We start from the raw sequence: 16,600 nt of genomic DNA, 5'->3' as shown, positions 1-16,600 counted from the left end.
TGTTGTCAAATTTTTGCAGTTCAAAGTATATTGTAAATCTAAATATTTTCCAATATACAATACATTTTATTGTTTATCAATACTGTATTTTTACATCAGAATTTTAAAATTATTTACAGAAATTTAATAAATAAAAAAACTTTCTTGATAGCATCTAAAAAATTAACACTGCCTAGAAAATAAACAGAATAAAAATAGTGTCTTAACTAAAAGTTTTTATTGTACTGTTTTTCTTAACATATTTTGATCTGTTTTATCACATAATTTTAGGATTAAAAACTTTTACTTACCTGAGGTTTTAGAATTTGATACCAGAAAGAATTTGCAACATTATAAATCATTATACAAAATCAAGAAATATAAATTAAACTTAACTTTCAAAGTGGAAAAGGAAATTAATTAACAAAACTGTTTTATGCTAAAGAGAGAAGAATTAAGAATTGTTTTCAATTGTGAGTTATAATGCATTAAATTTATGTTTATTTGCTTGCCAGGACTTGCCTGACAAAATAAAGTTTTTATTCCTATATTTGTATTAACAATACTACAAATAGGCATCATTTTTTGCAGTTGCTATCAACCTTCCACCCCATTATAAAAATATTGGATTTTTTGATGGATCCTTATACTTTTCCTGCTATATCTAATAGCTGGAGGAAAAAAACAAGTTCGAATTATTATTAAATTCAAAACAAGCTGATGACAATTTATAATCGCCTACCTTCAAGACAAATGGTGCCTTGTCAATTTGCTGCGGGCAGTTTTACCGTTCAGCCATGTTTTATGGTAAATAAACACGGAAGTTTATAAATTGCATACATATTTATTTACAAAATCGCAAAATAAAGCTGGACAGAAGGGTAAAGTTTATAACAATTTAAATCCGCTTTCTCGTTTGCATTTTAATCGATGAAAGAAAAAAATACCAGCAGAGAATTGCGTAACTTTTCCAGTTATGAGATTATGAAAAAATTTTATATTATTAAGCGTAATAAATAAAATTGCGTGTGGTGCCATCTGCTGTTATAGAAAGTTATAACAAAATTATGTTTTAGCCCTTTCAGCCAACAACTTTCAATAGACACTTGGGGTCCGCGGCTAATTTACAATAAGGCAAAATTCCCGAAGACAAAAATGGCGGCAGCAAGATTGCGACGGCAAATTGATGTAGAAGCGGACAAACATACAGATTAAATTATCTGTATATTTAATCAACCACGTTATAGCCCGCTAGTAAATCTGGTTTTATAATTGATTATTAACCTTCTAATTGCAAGTATTTTATAACTTAGTATCCTTGCTTGTTTGAAAAAGTTGTAACCTTTAAAAATTCCCACTGTCGTCCGTCCGTCCATCTTCCCTTAATTTCGAGAACGGAGTTAGATACATGAAATCATCCTAGACCAAATATGGAAACTTTAGGGGCAGGCGATCCCGATTAACTATACACGAACTTCCGATGCAAACCGGAAGTCACGTTGTTTTAATTCAAAACTCCCCTGAAAGCAGTTAATACATGACCTGCAATAAAATCGAAAAAAATCCCTACTTTGCAGGGATGCCCGTACATTTGGTTATGCGCCCCCTTTTCTAATCTCCGAGAGTCCCCAATTTTATTATCAACAAAAAAATTCATGACTTCTAGCCCATTTGCAAATATAAAAAACTAATTCAACCAATGTGCAACTAACGAAACTGACCGCAGGGTCAAGACTGACACTACAGTGCCTTGCAGGCCCTCTTAGTGCCCACAGGGTGGAAAGAGTATATAAAACACAGAAAAAAAACTACAGTGCCTTGAGGAACACAGAAATTCCGATGGCGTTAGAAGCTTCACGGTCGTATGTCACGTGATAAAACGCACGTTTGATCCACTCCTTCGCCATGTTTGTGGTCTAGCTTCCGCTTGCTTAATTTGCATGTGGTTTGTTATTTGACCGGTTGGTAGCACTTTTTTTCAATTTAGACTTAAAAGAAATGTTGCTCGCCAAAATAACCTTAGATATTTGTAAACGAACAATGGAAATTATTGATTTACATCTTAAAAAAATACACACGCTTTTATGTAAATTAGACTGGAAGAACAACTGGCTCAAAATGCATTTCTAATTCTTCATCCGCTAAGCGATTATCTTTGCTTAACGCTTTAATATTAACTTCACTGTATATTTATTACAAGCAGAGACTAAGAAAACAAACCGAAAGGGTTGAAAAATAAAGTTAGAACACAATTATCATCTATTCAAACTAAAATCTGCGGTTGTTAAAATTAACTTTATTTTGTCGGTATTAACAAAGGGATTTACGCAACAGGCTTTATGATACTCATGCAAAAAAGTTTATCTACTCATTTATTGATAACAAGTAATCAAATGTTATTGCTTACCTGAAATGAAATGTTTCTGACAAACTCTTGTATATTGATATTCACTTTATCCTTATTGAAATTTTTCCGGTTAATTGTCCAGAGCCATGCAAATTACCTTCGTGGCGAAAGCTCCTCACAGTTTGCTGTCCTTGATGACAAATAATACCAGGAATTTTAAAAAATGACGTTCGTTTGTTCTTGAGCAAACTAACATTACACCCAATTACACAACAATTCACCAAAACGATATGCACGACGAATAAACACAAGAACTCCAGCTGAAGCGCACAAAAACACAAATAAAACGTAAACAAACTACAAAGATGGCGCCGGACAATTGTGCATGCTCGTGACGTCACTCGTGATGTCGAATCGACCGGCACGACTCTATTGTTAAAGGAAAAGTATGGTGTACAGGGGCACGACACTACTAATTTGAAGTGCTTATAATGAAAAAAGATAAGTCAATAAATCTTAAATTTTTGCAATAATATCTACTGTATTAACATTTGAAAATATGGAAGAGGTTACACACAATTATTTTTGATTTACAAATACTGTGTAATTTTGTATACTACGATATCATTAACACCAATAATATAAATTATGTAAAACACTAAGATTTAATCATCGTTCAAATCGATTATAATTTGAGGCATTACAAATACATCTTGAACTTTTGAGAAATAAACAATACGTTATTTGGATACAAAACTTTCCTCGCTATTTTTAGTCACATTATTATTATTTTGACTAGAATTAAAAAGACCAAACTGCCCTAAAGATTATAAAAGGCAACTACCGAATGAATAATTCTCCTCTCATTTTCAAATTTTCGAAATAATTTATATTATTAACATACGGTAGTGCTTCGTACTTCGAATTTAATTCGTTCCAGGAGGCCGTTCGAACTCCGAATAGTTTTTTTTTTTTTAAATTAGAGATAATGGAAAGAGAATTCATTCATTCCCACACCCTAAACAATACCAATTTCTTTATCTGTTATTCTTTATCACAATGCCCCAATAATAAATTAAAACACGAAAACAATGAATAAAATACTTCAATGCTGTATAACGAAATGAAAATTGCATTTACTATTTATTTCAGCATCTTAACAGTTAATCCGTCGTTTACTTAACTTAGACGTGTGATTTAATTATTGGTATAACGGGAAATTTAATACATTATTTGCTTATTTTAAACTTTTACTTCAGATAAATTAGAATGTCTTATCGGGCACATGCTTCATGAATTTCGTAACGCCGTAGGAACAGTAAAAACGACAAACACCACGCAATATATATTTGAATATATAAGCGCACACATCAAAAACACAGCGAAAAAACACTGAAAACATACGATCGTAACAGATTGCCTTTACGCTTTTGGAGCGCATTTTTTCAATGCTCAGTTCGAACTCCGAAGCGTTCGAAGTACGAGATACCACTGTATTTGAATAAATTGACATATACTATCTTTGAATGAAATCATTTCCTATATGCTGATACGATAATGAAAAGTTTTTATAAAATATATACAGTCTTATACTGTACATTTGTTTTTTTTTAATGATATAAATAATTATTGCAAGTGTAATTAAATAAATTAAAATGATTTATGACAAATATTTTATATTAAAAACAATTATTAAAAATACTTAAATCAAGTTTAGTAAATTATATTTATTTCATATATATATAATTTTTCTTTTTTTTTAAACTTTTTTTTACAGAAATGTCAATTCATCTAAATCCATTTTACAATAATAAGTCCTAAAAAGGACATTTTTTGAGTTCATATACAAAATGAAATTATTACAAGAAGAAACTAGTTAAAAAGATCAGTCGACATTAAACTAAAGAATAGTAATAGTGGGAAGAAAATAACATTACAAATACATATACAGTATAATAATTCTACAAACTTTTTGCACTTAACGAATTGCATTGTTTGGAATATTGCTCATTATTTCAAGACATATGCATAGTTTTCATCTGATAATCAGTATTTTTTGATCATATAAAATCAGCATGATATGAAAAATCTGATCGGTTAAGTATATGTCCGAATTTTCTACAATCGTGATAAGATATTTTTCAATAACATTTATCATCTATGTTCAAACATGCAGAATATTTCATAAATAAATTATACAAAACTTATAATAAATGAAAATTAAATACAAAACTGACTTTGGTATATCATTTAGCTTCATAATGATACGAATGATATATTTACATTTCGGTGGAGGCGATGGTTTGAAGACATTTAAAAAATATAAAGTATGATTTATGACAAATGCAGATTTATCGTAACTGACTGATTAGAATTTGTTGAATAATGACGAATAATAATCAAAATTAATCTGCATATTATCATTGAGTTATAAAGGAAGAATACTGTCCGATTTGTACTTGCTGTTGGACACCCGGAGTCGTTTACCTCCGACCGTTTCTTCTTCGAATATATTTTTATGCTGAACTTCAGTTGCTTCAGACTAAAAAATAAAATTGTCAAATAAAATTAATAAATATGTTAGTAAAAATATTAAATATTTATATATAAATATATATTTATTTCCTATTTTTAACACGGGATTATCAAATTAGCTTGTATTTTAATGAGTGTAATTAGTTGTGTAATGAACTATAACTTTTGACTAAAATCATTAATCCCTAACCAAATATTATTAATTAATTAAACACTGTCTTATTAATACTCACAACCAAATCTATCCCTGTAACAATATCAAACTACTGAATAAATAATAGTTATTTATTCATTTGTTAAAGCATTTTGTATACATGTATTAGTCTACATTTACCAGCTTTCCAACTCCCAAAGAGTTCATTCTGAATGTCTTTCATTCCAGGAGCAAAGAATTTCAAAATTTGGCATTTTTGAATTTTCAGTAATATCAAAACTGTCACATATTTTTAATCTATTTGTAATATATAAACCATAAGTTAATTCTCCTGCAGAGTAAAAGCAGGACACTAGCTTAAATTTGAAAGTTGAAAAATTTCAAAACTTTTGCTAAGCATTTGACAAAAAAGAACGTCTTCCGGTGAATCTAAGAGTTAGCAACTGTATTTGAGAGTTGATAAAGGATCAGCACTCAAAAAGCCTCTAGAAAAGTTATCACTGGTAATTGTGATTGCATGGCAATAGTAATTCTTAAATTACTAATAACATTCTTAAACCTTTTTTCTATATCTTGGCAGTATTTGGTAATATCTCTGGCAGAGGGGTACGTATGACAGTCCAAGAGATACGGCCGTTGCAAATGTTTCCCCACCTTGCAAGAGATAAGACCAAATACTGGCGCCCACCAGTGGCCAAGCGGTCTTCATTCCCCGAACACTGGGAGTTTGGTCGTGTGTTTGCACCTCGCTGGGATGGGCTGGCCATGTGCGTGGAGTCTTCCAGTTTTCTCCACGTCTGTAACGCCTAAATAGGGGCCAGTTTCCCTTAAAAAGACCTCCATCCCCCTAGGCAGATGCAGATCGCCCATGTGTTGCATTGCCATAACTAAACAAACAAACCAAATACTGCCAGATATACAGTAGAAACCTTTGCCCTTTGTCATTGGTGTGATAAGCCCTTCCTATTATCTACCTTATGGTTATAGATATTTTAATTAATTAATTTAATTATACTAAGGGCTAAAAGCAATTTCTGCAAAGTAGAAACCCTAATCAAAAGATTGGATAAACCTCTTTTGTTTTTATTGACAATATTTTTTAAATCTAAGGTTATTAAACCTCTTTTTTTTTTAGTCAAAATTTAATTTTAAGTCAATATTCACAGAATTAGAATAATTACTTATTTAAAAAAGTTTTTTTTTTCAAGAAAAGTTTATAACAATAAAATGTTTAGTGATAATTTAAAAAAAATAATCATTAATTAATTTATTGAAATATGTCTTTGGGTAAACTATCACAAAATTTTTATATTTATTAAAAATTCTGATATAGTTATTATTTTGATAATTTGTAATTTACATCTTATTTTTTTTATTCCCTAAAATCTATGTAACTTTTATTTTAGTAATGTTAATTATTTTGTTTTATCAACTCAATATAATATTTATTATAAGTTCAATAAAAAAAACAAATAGATTTTTGTCATTACTCATTTAATATATTCTGAATTTTTTGCATGTTATATTGAATATCTTAATATATTTGCTAGAATATATTTTATATCAAATTTAAAAAATTTTTTTCAATCAGCATATAAAAAGTGATTTCATAAAAAAAAATAAAATTTGAGCTTCAAGCTGTTTAAAAGTATTATTACTTGTTAATCCTACTCTAATGGAATATATATATATATACACACTAGCAGATGAGCCCGGTGTTGCTCGGGCAAAAAGTACTGATAGCAAAAACTATTATTAGATTATAGCCAATCTTACCCATTTTTACTGGGTACAAGATTTCGGTTCACCCTCTTCTGAGACTAATTAGAGAATTTTTAGATGATTCTAAAAACATGTTCGATTTTCCACAAAAAACCACATTTAAAATAGTACCTTTAAAATTTGAATTCAAGGTAATCCGTAACCCTCTCCCTCTCCTCTGTGGGGGAAATTTCGGAAAGTCCCTTCTTTGTGTACATTCTCATCACGTACCCTAACTGTGTACTAAATTTCAATTTTCAACTCCTAACCGTTTGGGCTCTGTGCTTAATGTTATTATCATCAACCCATCTCAATAATATTATAAGATTAGAGTCAAATTTATGAGAAATTTCATTTTCACTGTTCTATTTATTGGATATCCAACAGAAAAAAAATGAATAAAACCATTATTGAATTTTATCTGAATAAATTCTTAGTATTTAAAAAGATTTTAAGTAACCTAAAAAATAAAAAAAAAATCAAACTTTTTCATTATAATGGAGAATTAACTTACTTGATGATAACCTTACTTGAATAAAATAATTAATTTTAAATTCTAAAATCTAAAAAAACTTTTGTGGAACATTATATTTCAAATTCAATATTTTGAATTTGGAATGAATCCAAATATTTGTTCAAATTCGTTTATTTTGGATTTATTGTCTTTGGGTTACCCGAAAAGTGGAAATGATTAAAATATCTATTAAACGCCAAAATGTATACTATATGTGCCACTATTTAACTTTCTTTCTTTATTATTTACACTTTATACTGACTAAATCTAACTCTCTCCTTTTCTTCCCTTGGGGGATGGAATTTCCAAAAATCCCTTCTTAATGTGCATTCTCATGGCATACCCTACTAAAATGCAGTCAAAAATGCAAAAAACCATATCTAAAATAGTACAATAGAAGCTGAGTTCTTCAAAGTAATCTTTAAGAGGTAGTCTCCCTGCGGGGATTTCCAAAAATGTTTTTATTAGGGTGCATTCTCATGGCGTACCCTACTAAAACACAGTTAAAAATAAAAAATTGCATCTAAAATAGTACAGTAGAAGCCGAGTTCTTTAGGATAAGTCTTAATCCAATCCCTCTCCCCTGCGGGGGATTTCAAAAAATCCCTTCTTAGTGTACATTCTTGTGATGCACTCTGTGTACCAAATTTCAACTTTCAACTCTTAACCGTTTCGACTCTGTACTTATTATTATTAACCCATCTTTATTATATTATAAGATAATATTTTATCATATCTTAAAATCTGATTCTTTTTTCTCATAAATTATCGATGATATTTTTACAAATAAAAAGTTGTTGTAATATGGCAATTTTCATTAGTAGTATTATCTGTAAATATATTACTAGGTAATCTAAATTTTTCTTTTAGATAATTATTATTTTATAAAACTGAGTATTTTCTCCCCTTCAAATATATTCATTTAAAAATTAATATAATCATACCAGTCTTGATTTAACTTTTTTTGGTAAATCTTCTTTCAAACTATAGAAATCCTGTCTTTTTAATGTTACTTCTGATCCATCCTCAAATTCAATCTATAAATTATCAATCCATTATTATACTCAAAATAAAATTAGATAAAAAGAAAAAATATGAATTAAATTATTTCATATTTTTATGCATAATTACCTGATGCATCACATGAGTTTGAACACCTTTAAAGAGACCATTATATATTTTTCCATCCGTCCATAAGACCTGTACTGTTTCGTTGATTGGAGGTGGCCCGAGAGTTAGACAATCTCGACTCTACAAAAAAAGATAATAGATATAAATTACATAAAATATCTTTACTATTACATTCTTTAATATATATCATCATTCATAAAAATCAATTTTGTTTGTAGAATTAGATTAGGTTGCTAAGCTTAGTTAATTGATTTTTAACTTTATTTAGATACATTTAGAAAACTATAACTTGACTAAAAATATTAGTAAAGTTAATGTTCCTAAATAAAAACCTATTAAAAACTATCAATTTTTTCTTTAGTATTGTATCACTACATTAATGTAAGATTTTTAATACAGTCTTCCAAAACCCATTAACTATTTACTATTAACTATTACCCAAAAAGTATCTGTTGTACACAAATTGATAGAGTAACTGTTGAAGCTTCAGCTATAATCTGCATTCCAACATCTTTTTGTCTACTGCCTGTAGGAAGCACCACAAACAAAACTGGCAACTTCACAATGGAGATATTTTTATCCTGCAGTCTGCAAAGTTGGAATCAGTCATCATTGTATAACAAAAATGCTTGTTATACATGGCAGATCACTTTGAAATTGTCTGCAAAAGTGAAAAAAAAAAAAAAAAAATCATTGAAAATCATGTTGTGAACTCAGAACATGATTTTCAATTTCTGTTCCAACTTTGTGAACTACAGAACAAAAAGTGGTTTCTCTGTTGTGTAGTCACTCTTTTTGTTTATGGCACTTCATAGAGATATAGACAAAAAGACATTTCTATGCAGATAGTAGATAAAACTAGATATTTACTCTATTGATTGAGGTTCATTGCATACTACTCAGGTAATAATTAACATAACTACAGTAATTTAAAATGGTAGCATTCTTTTTGAAGACTCTACTTATTTTCTTTTCATGATGATTTTAAAAATTTCTTATAAAAAATACTATTAATTTACAATGGCAATTCAAATTCAAACACAATCAAATATAAACTTTAAACTTCATTAATTTAAATTATTGAATAAATCAAATTTGCTATTATCTCCTTGACATTAATATTTCAATTATGGTAAAAAAATCCAGTTGACTCAATTTTTTTTACTAAAATTTTGATATTTCAAAGCTAGTATGTCTTCTATTTTGAAAATAAAACTTGAAAAATTTAATTTAGGCAAACTAGTTATAGAATGCATGCATTTTAGGAAATTCCTGAGATACACATTTTACTATAAACTTCTGAATGTGGGAAAAATTATCTTATTACACAATTTTAGTAACATTTTGATCTAGATAACACTGCTGTTTAGCTATACTTTGAAGATGTTTAAGCATAAAATAATCTTTAAATTAAAAAAAAAAGTAATTAAAGAAATGAAAAGAAAACGAAAACTTCAGATGTATGTGAATGTAATACTGCCAAAGATATTGGAAACTTTCAAAAAAAAAATTTGAATTTCTGCAAACAGCAGAAAATTGTTTGTTATTTAAAAATTAAACATTTATTTTAAAACAATGAATGATTCAAATTTTCTATATTTCCTCTGGAGTTTGAATTTACTTACTTTATGAGATTACTTTTGTTTTTATACAAATTTTTTCAGCATGAAGCTATTTATATGAATGGAAAGATTCAGAAATAATTTTCTAAATGAGATACATTCTGAAAATTAAGTTTAAATAATAAATGAAATTTATTATTTAAAAAATATACAATAATTTCTTACTTCCTGATTTACATAAAATATAATTTTGATATTGATTATTTATGCCTACACAAATAATGTTTCTAAATTAAAACTTTTTTACACAAATAATCTTTAATTTTTTTAAAAATATCTAACAATTTTGTTATTTTTGATCATTTTTAACTTTGTAAAAGAAAGAAAAAAAAAAAAAAAACATTAAATTTGCAAAATGTTTAAACTTTTATAATCAGAGAATACTAATTATAAATAAAGAACTAATGACATTAACTTGCACAGAATAATATTCTTAATACATGGCAAATCAACTTTAAGAGAACAAAAATCAACCATAATTTTTGTTTATAGATATTCTATAATTGTAGTCAATTTGTTGATATTTCTTTGGCATATAATAAAGAATAAAAGTTTATTGACCTTCAAGTATTTAATTAGTCTATGATTTAATTGTGTCTATGATTATCTTAATTTAATTTTTAAAAATGATAAAATAGATAACTGTTTTAAATATGTGTTCATTTTTTAAAATTATTTTAAATTAATCTTATATTTGAATAATAATGTAAAACAATAGCAATTACTAGAAAAATCTTGTTAGAATTTAAAATTTTGTCATGTTACTTTCATGCCATAATACAATCTGTGGCTTAAATATAAAAGTAGCTAAGTATTTTCAATAACAATATAATCAAAATTATTATTTTTTCATAAAAAGTTAAATAAATAGACTAGAATATTGTTTCAAATAATTTAACCAAAAAGTTCATATAAATTATATAATCAAGATTTTCAATTGATAAAAACAATTTGGAAAATTCTGTAAAGTTATCTAAGATCCCCAATTGTATTGTACTTTATATTTATATTATTTGAAAATTCCCGATTTTCCAAAATTAAATCCATTATATATTTAAAATTTAAAGTATTAATTAAAACTTTGCATTATAAAACAAACTCCTAACTATTCAAAGGATTTTCATTTGATATATTATTTTATAATAAAACAGTTTTTGTACCTTAATATCCTCTGGAAGAAGATTGTCACTATAGGAACTATCTTCAAAATCAACAGAGTAAAAATCTTGCACATATTTATCAATTACTTCACAATGATAATATCTTCCATTTTTATGTTTGGCAATTACTTTGTCTTCAATCTGTACTTCACTTAAATTTCTGTTATACATCTGAAAATAAAAATATTTTTAATTTTGTAAAATTAAATTTTATAAACAATTGAAAATATTATACCCATTTGACTTTAAGAAATAAAAAGAACACCATTTAATCTGGATATCTAAAATTATTGTTAGAAAGTTCTATTTTATCAGGTTTTTTTTCATTTTTATTATTTTCTTCAGATTTTTTAATCAATTTTGTTTTTAGATTGTTTACAAAAAATATGTCTTTTCCCACTTTTTCAATAATTGTTTAATATAAACTGAAGTGCCAAAAAATTAGAGACAGCAGCATATGCAATGTTTACCTTTTATTAACAGGGAAAATGTTTTGAGCTGGAACATTTGTATTTGACATCGTAGATACGATACTTACGAGTTATGTATGAGCTTGATTAGAGTAGCAATGAGCTAGGTAAAAGATTTATTGCTGTTTGATCGTGGACGGATTGTTGGAGCAAGAAGAACGGATAACACTATCAGCGAGGTTGCCAATGCTCTTGAATTTTCTCATACAACAGTTAAGGAAATACCAGTACCAGGAATACTTAAATTCCAGACAGACATCAGCAGTACATGCACAGTGTGGGCATCCATGGCTGATGCAACAATGTGACTGCTGGTTGCTAACCAGGTTAGTAACCAAGCAACAAAGGGCAACTCAGCAACAAATCACATCAGACTGGACACTGCTGAACCCATCAGTCAACACACTGTACAACATTGCAACATCCTTTCTTTCTTGACCTGAAAATGTCCTAACAGTACAGATGTTACACAAACAAAAATAGAGGATCAGTCGATAGTTTGCCCCTGAACTTGGTACAGGAACTAATGCAAAATGACTACATTCATTGCAGAAAAATGGAGAAATTGTTAAATGCCAAAAACCCTGACTTGATGGGACTGATTGTCAAGAAAAAAAAATTAAATTTATTCACTCCTCAACTACATACATTTGGTAGTACCAAAAATAAACAAACTGATAGCAAGAAGCAAGAAGAATAAAATATTTTAACTACATTAAAAACATTTTGTACTGATCATGAGATGATCTATGATTTAACTTAAACTATGTCATTATCTTTCATAAGCCCAGATAGGATTTATCGCTATTTGAAGGAAATTTGAAGTTTATGATATCCAAATCAATGAACAGCCAACTAGCTATATTCCAGTCCAATTGCATTTAATTATTATTATGTACTAGAAGCAAGATATAGGTAAAATATTTATAACTACACCCTATATACTACATACAGTATATTACTGTTGGTTTTATAAATTGTAAACAGTATGAAATAAAATAATTTTGAAAAGTATGATCATTACAAATACAGTTACTGTATGAATGAGATAATGATTTATAATTTTATAGATTCTTTAGAATACAAATATCCAAATTTTAAGGAAGTTTTCACTAAATATATGAACACTTTAGATATAATTATATTTTGATGCATTTTACCATCTTTTAAAATAATAAAATTATGACAAATGTATTAAATAAAAACTTTAACTCACCTTTTCTTTATTAGCTGTATGACGAGTACATGTTATATATACAGGTACAGGCCAATCACACGTTTCAAATGTAACACCTGCCATATAACCACAAGTCACATGAAAAGATAATGAACACTTCCCTGCTGAACACTGTATGCAAATTCCATTTACTAAATTAAAGTTACTGAACATTTTATGGCAGTACGAACATTTCTGAAATAAAAAAAAAATTAAATTGATATAGAAAATTTCATTTAATAATTTTAAACTTTTTAAATTTGTTTCTTTCTATACAATTATATTGTCTAACTTTGAATAAATCATTTAACCATTATAGTATAATAACTAGTTTTTTCAAGAAATCAAATTATTATTATTATTATTGTTCTAATAAAGTAATCGTTATTATATTGATCTGCATAAATCATTTTTCATATTAATTTGAGTAAAAATATTTTCAAAATGCTGTACATAAATTGTTTATTGTAAGAGATTTNATATGTCTATATTTTTCAATACTGAACTACTTACCAATTTTTGACGAGCTCTAGTCACTTTACTAATATCTACGGGTTCCTTTTTGACAATATCCACAAAACTCACATCTGGTATTAAAATAGCACACAAAACATGAGCCCATCGTCCATTAGTAGTTGGCTTTAAAGCACCACCTCGTAATACACACAAACAACATTCCTGAAATTTATATAAATAAAATGTTTTTTAAGATAAACTTTAAATAGGTATTTCAACATTCTTTCTGACTATAATATTAAAAATTATTTCATGGTTTAACTCAATGAAAAAGAGTTGCTATTTTACTTCCAAGAGTGCTGGAAATAAAACAAAACTTTTTATTCATCTCCTTCTGGGCTATTGTTGGTGTTGAGAGTAACATTCATTGTAATTTATTTTTTGTTTTACTCAGTTTTTGTTTTAATGTCACTATTCTCAGTGCTAACACAAACTATCTTTAGGTTAGGAAAGTACAAAAATTCATTGACATCATCATCATCATCATCCAGGAGGTTGATTTTTCTAGAAAAACTTAACTTCTAACAAGAGTCCATACACAAACCTTCCTTTCCATTATAGTTTGATATTCAAGTCATTGATATGTTTAAATATGTCAGTTAGAAACACCGTGGATGATAATATACTTGCTTTTTAGTCAAGAAAGCCTAAATAATTCTTTGCTGATGAATGATTATTGTTGCAGAGAAATAATTTTGTTTCTTCAAATAGTCTAGAAATTTTTGCAGAGCACAACCTTTGCTCAGCCTTCTTACATTATGTGTAGTAGTAAATCATTCTGAGCATTAGTTTCAAGTAATGACTTGTGAGTAAAGTGACCATCAGTGAGCAAGTGACAATTTCACATGGATGAAATTCACTATTTTAACTACTTCCTGCATTGTACTTTCCAGACTGAGACTTAGTTTGCAGCACAACACACTTTAATTGATGATGCTGTAATAAAAAATCAAAATTTCATTGTATTTTGGATCATTACTCATTCATTGAACTAAGTCTTTCTTAAATTCTGACCATTGCTGGTGCACCATCTGTTATCACAGATATATTTTCAAGCCCAACCATTTCGGTACACTACATTACAGCTCTATACAAGTCTCCTCCTCATAGCGTTTCTAACAGCAGCAAAATAGCCAAAATTCTTCAACAAATTTACTACTGGTTTTATCCAAACAGTGCACAAAATCATGAGCTATGCTGTGTCCATGATGTCACATGATTCAACTATAGCTAAAGCACAACAATCTGGCAGTTAAAATCTTTTTTAAATAGGGCAATTTTTCTCAGCCAATACATGTGTTTCTTGTATTGAAAAATATAGACATTGGAATATGTCAAATAGTTTCAATTGCATCTTTTTTATTCTCAAATAATGCATTTCCAGCCTCAAGCATCCATTCTTTAACTACATCAGCATCAGAAAATGAATTCATGTGTTTAGCAAGAGTCCAAGAAATACGCAAAAAGGCCTCAGCCTCAGTACACTTATCTTGCTCAGTCATTGAATGATTCATAATTTGGATTGATGTCATGCAAGTTGAGCAGAATCTCTCAATTTTAATTTGTGAAGATTGTTTCCCACTGGGAATTGTTTGGCAAATCATTTATGTTTAGTCTTATAATGTCATTTTATGTTGAAACCTTTAACTATTGCCACGGTTTTTGACAAATCAAATGCTCCATCTCACTTAGACAACGTAAAACAATTTAAGTCTGTCCATTCTGATAAAATATGTTAGTTTTTGGCTTCCATTGTTCTTTTCTTATTCACTGTGATTGTGAACTTATTCTAGAATTGCTATTTTTGATAAAACTAAAATTAAACTATAATCCAGCTATAAATATCCAAATGAAGCAAAATTTAACATACAGGTCATATTTTTATTTTATTTAAATCAGGATACTATAACCCATTACACCTTTTTTAAGTGTCTACAACTAAACCAGGAGTCACAAACTGATGCCGGATATGGCCCATTAAGCCTTCATATCCAGCCCACAACCTTGATTACTGTATTTCTTTTCTGAAAAATCAATGTTTCTAACATCTTGTGGGAAATAAAAACAGAAAAAATTCAAATGTCTAACTGTTTACATATGTCAAAGGCCTGGCAACAAAAGGGCCTTTATTACAGCCTTTATTTTTAATTACAGCATGTTTTGGTTTACTGAATAATATTGACAGAAAGTTTACTAAAAGCTTCAGAGTGGTATAATAATCATATCCTTAATCTCAAGACAGTTTGCTAAAACCTGGTTTAAGACTGTTTAAGCCAGTAAATGCTTAAATATAAGGCATTAAAGAAATTTCATAGTCCAGAAACTTGGCAGTCTTTGGAGGAATATTGTCAAAACAAAAAAAACTGACTGTTATATTGAAGTAAGAAAAAATTATTTGTTTGAAAATTGAACAACAATTACTTGAGTTTAGGAATTTGACAGATTTTTGGAAATTGATAAAACAGATTCAGAAAAAAAAAAAAGATTTCAATTGATGATTTGGAAGCTTATTTAATAGATATGTTTTCAGGTGTAGAAATGGTGGTTAATGAGTTATTCATTTGAGACTGAAATACCATTATGATTGAATGATCTATTTACTTTCAGGTAACTGGAATTTGTGATTTTATATTTTGGGAAGTCCCCAAGATTAGACAAAATAGCAATAAGATGTTTAAACATTTGTCAAATGAGATTTTGAATGAGGTAGTTCCTTTAAGTATTTTAAATTATATCTATTTTTCTATAATCAGGGAAAGTAATAGTTTTAAGAATAATTTTTAAAAAGGAAAGTAGAAATTTACCTTTAATTAATTTAAATTACATATTAATTGGACTAATTAATAATATAAGAAAACTATTTTTTTTTTCTCTTCTAGCTAATCATATTTTGATGGAAGATTTACAGGTCATCTTTTCTTGTCAAGGTGCTTTTGTCAGGCAAAGAAAAATTGGATATAATATTTTAATTTTGAATAGGTTAGTTCAGTCAATCTTATATAAGAAAGAAAAACTAATATGCAATATTTATTGATCATCAGAAAGCATTGGTTCAATTGATCATGATTTATTATTATTATTATTAGACTTAAAATGTAGTAATGCAGATATCTGGTAAGTTTGTAAATTTACTCAAGGACTTTATGTTGAATGTCAGATATGTAACAGAAAGATACTATCAAAAAACAAAGGCAA

At 28.1% G+C, this 16,600-nt stretch overlaps 1 protein-coding gene across 1 annotated transcript in view; it reads right to left on the bottom strand.

Moving 5' to 3' along the window:
* Nucleotides 1–4,126: 4,126 nt before the first annotated feature.
* The window catches only part of LOC111636353 (lysine-specific demethylase 4C-like), a 111,142-nt gene continuing 98,668 nt past the window's right edge, over nucleotides 4,127–16,600 (bottom strand). The window contains exons 15-19 of the mRNA XM_023381568.1: nucleotides 12,890–13,084; nucleotides 11,204–11,374; nucleotides 8,422–8,541; nucleotides 8,235–8,327; nucleotides 4,127–4,868 (exon numbers count right to left, since the gene is read on the bottom strand). Of these exons, the coding sequence (XP_023237336.1) occupies nucleotides 4,755–4,868; nucleotides 8,235–8,327; nucleotides 8,422–8,541; nucleotides 11,204–11,374; nucleotides 12,890–13,084 (693 nt within the window). The 3' untranslated portion in view covers nucleotides 4,127–4,754. The remainder of the gene's footprint in view (nucleotides 4,869–8,234; nucleotides 8,328–8,421; nucleotides 8,542–11,203; nucleotides 11,375–12,889; nucleotides 13,085–16,600) is intronic.

Source organism: Centruroides sculpturatus, unplaced genomic scaffold (genome assembly GCF_000671375.1).
Source record: "Centruroides sculpturatus isolate CEXI.00-Female unplaced genomic scaffold, Cexi_2.0 scaffold1035, whole genome shotgun sequence".
Lineage (NCBI taxonomy): Eukaryota > Metazoa > Arthropoda > Arachnida > Scorpiones > Buthidae > Centruroides > Centruroides sculpturatus.
The sequence above is the reverse complement of the archived record's forward strand: the minus strand, read 5'-3'. Positions and strand labels throughout refer to the sequence as shown.